General features: G+C 49.7%; 1 protein-coding gene across 1 annotated transcript; it reads left to right on the top strand.

Annotated features, from left to right (window-relative positions):
• Positions 1 to 6: 6 nt before the first annotated feature.
• Positions 7 to 542, top strand: LOC111653586 (E3 ubiquitin/ISG15 ligase TRIM25-like; the record flags this gene model as incomplete). The annotated part of the gene is made up of 1 exon (XM_023404190.2): positions 7 to 542. A coding segment is annotated over exon 1 (516 nt), but the record flags the coding sequence as incomplete, so codon positions are not given.
• Positions 543 to 547: the final 5 nt, after the last annotated feature.

Here is a 547-nt window from a genome sequence, read left to right as displayed (position 1 = left end):
GACAGTCGTTGACACTGAGAGGTGACATGGCGCAGAAAGGAGTTCAGCTGGACCGGGAGACCTTCTCTTGTTCCGTCTGTCTGGATCTACTGAAGGATCCGGTGACTATTCCCTGTGGACACAGCTACTGCATCAGCTGTATTAAAAGCTTCTGGGATGAAGAGGATCAGAAGAGAATCCACAGCTGCCCTCAGTGTAGGCAGACCTTCACACCGAGGCCTGTCCTGGTGAAAAACACCATGTTAGCGGTTTTAGTGGAGGAGCTGAAGAAGACTGGACTCCAAGCTGCTCCTGCTGATCACTGCTATGCTGGACCTGAAGATGTGGCCTGTGATTTCTGCACTGGGAGAAAACTGAAAGCTGTGAAATCCTGTCTGGTTTGTCTGGCCTCTTACTGTGAGAAACATCTCCAACCTCATATTGAATCCCCTACATTTAAGAAACACAAGCTGGTGGAGCCCTCCAAGAAGCTCCAGGAGAACATCTGCTCTCGTCATGATGAGGTGATGAAGATGTTCTGCCGCACTGATCAGCAGTGTATCTGTTA

The sequence above is a fragment of the Seriola lalandi genome, unplaced genomic scaffold (genome assembly GCF_002814215.2).
Source record: "Seriola lalandi dorsalis isolate HSWRI2012SDOR001 ecotype SW California unplaced genomic scaffold, Sedor1 jcf7180002054233, whole genome shotgun sequence".
Taxonomy (NCBI): Eukaryota; Metazoa; Chordata; class Actinopteri; order Carangiformes; family Carangidae; genus Seriola; species Seriola lalandi.
Note: the sequence above shows the minus strand (reverse complement) of the source record. Positions and strands in the feature narration are given on the sequence as shown.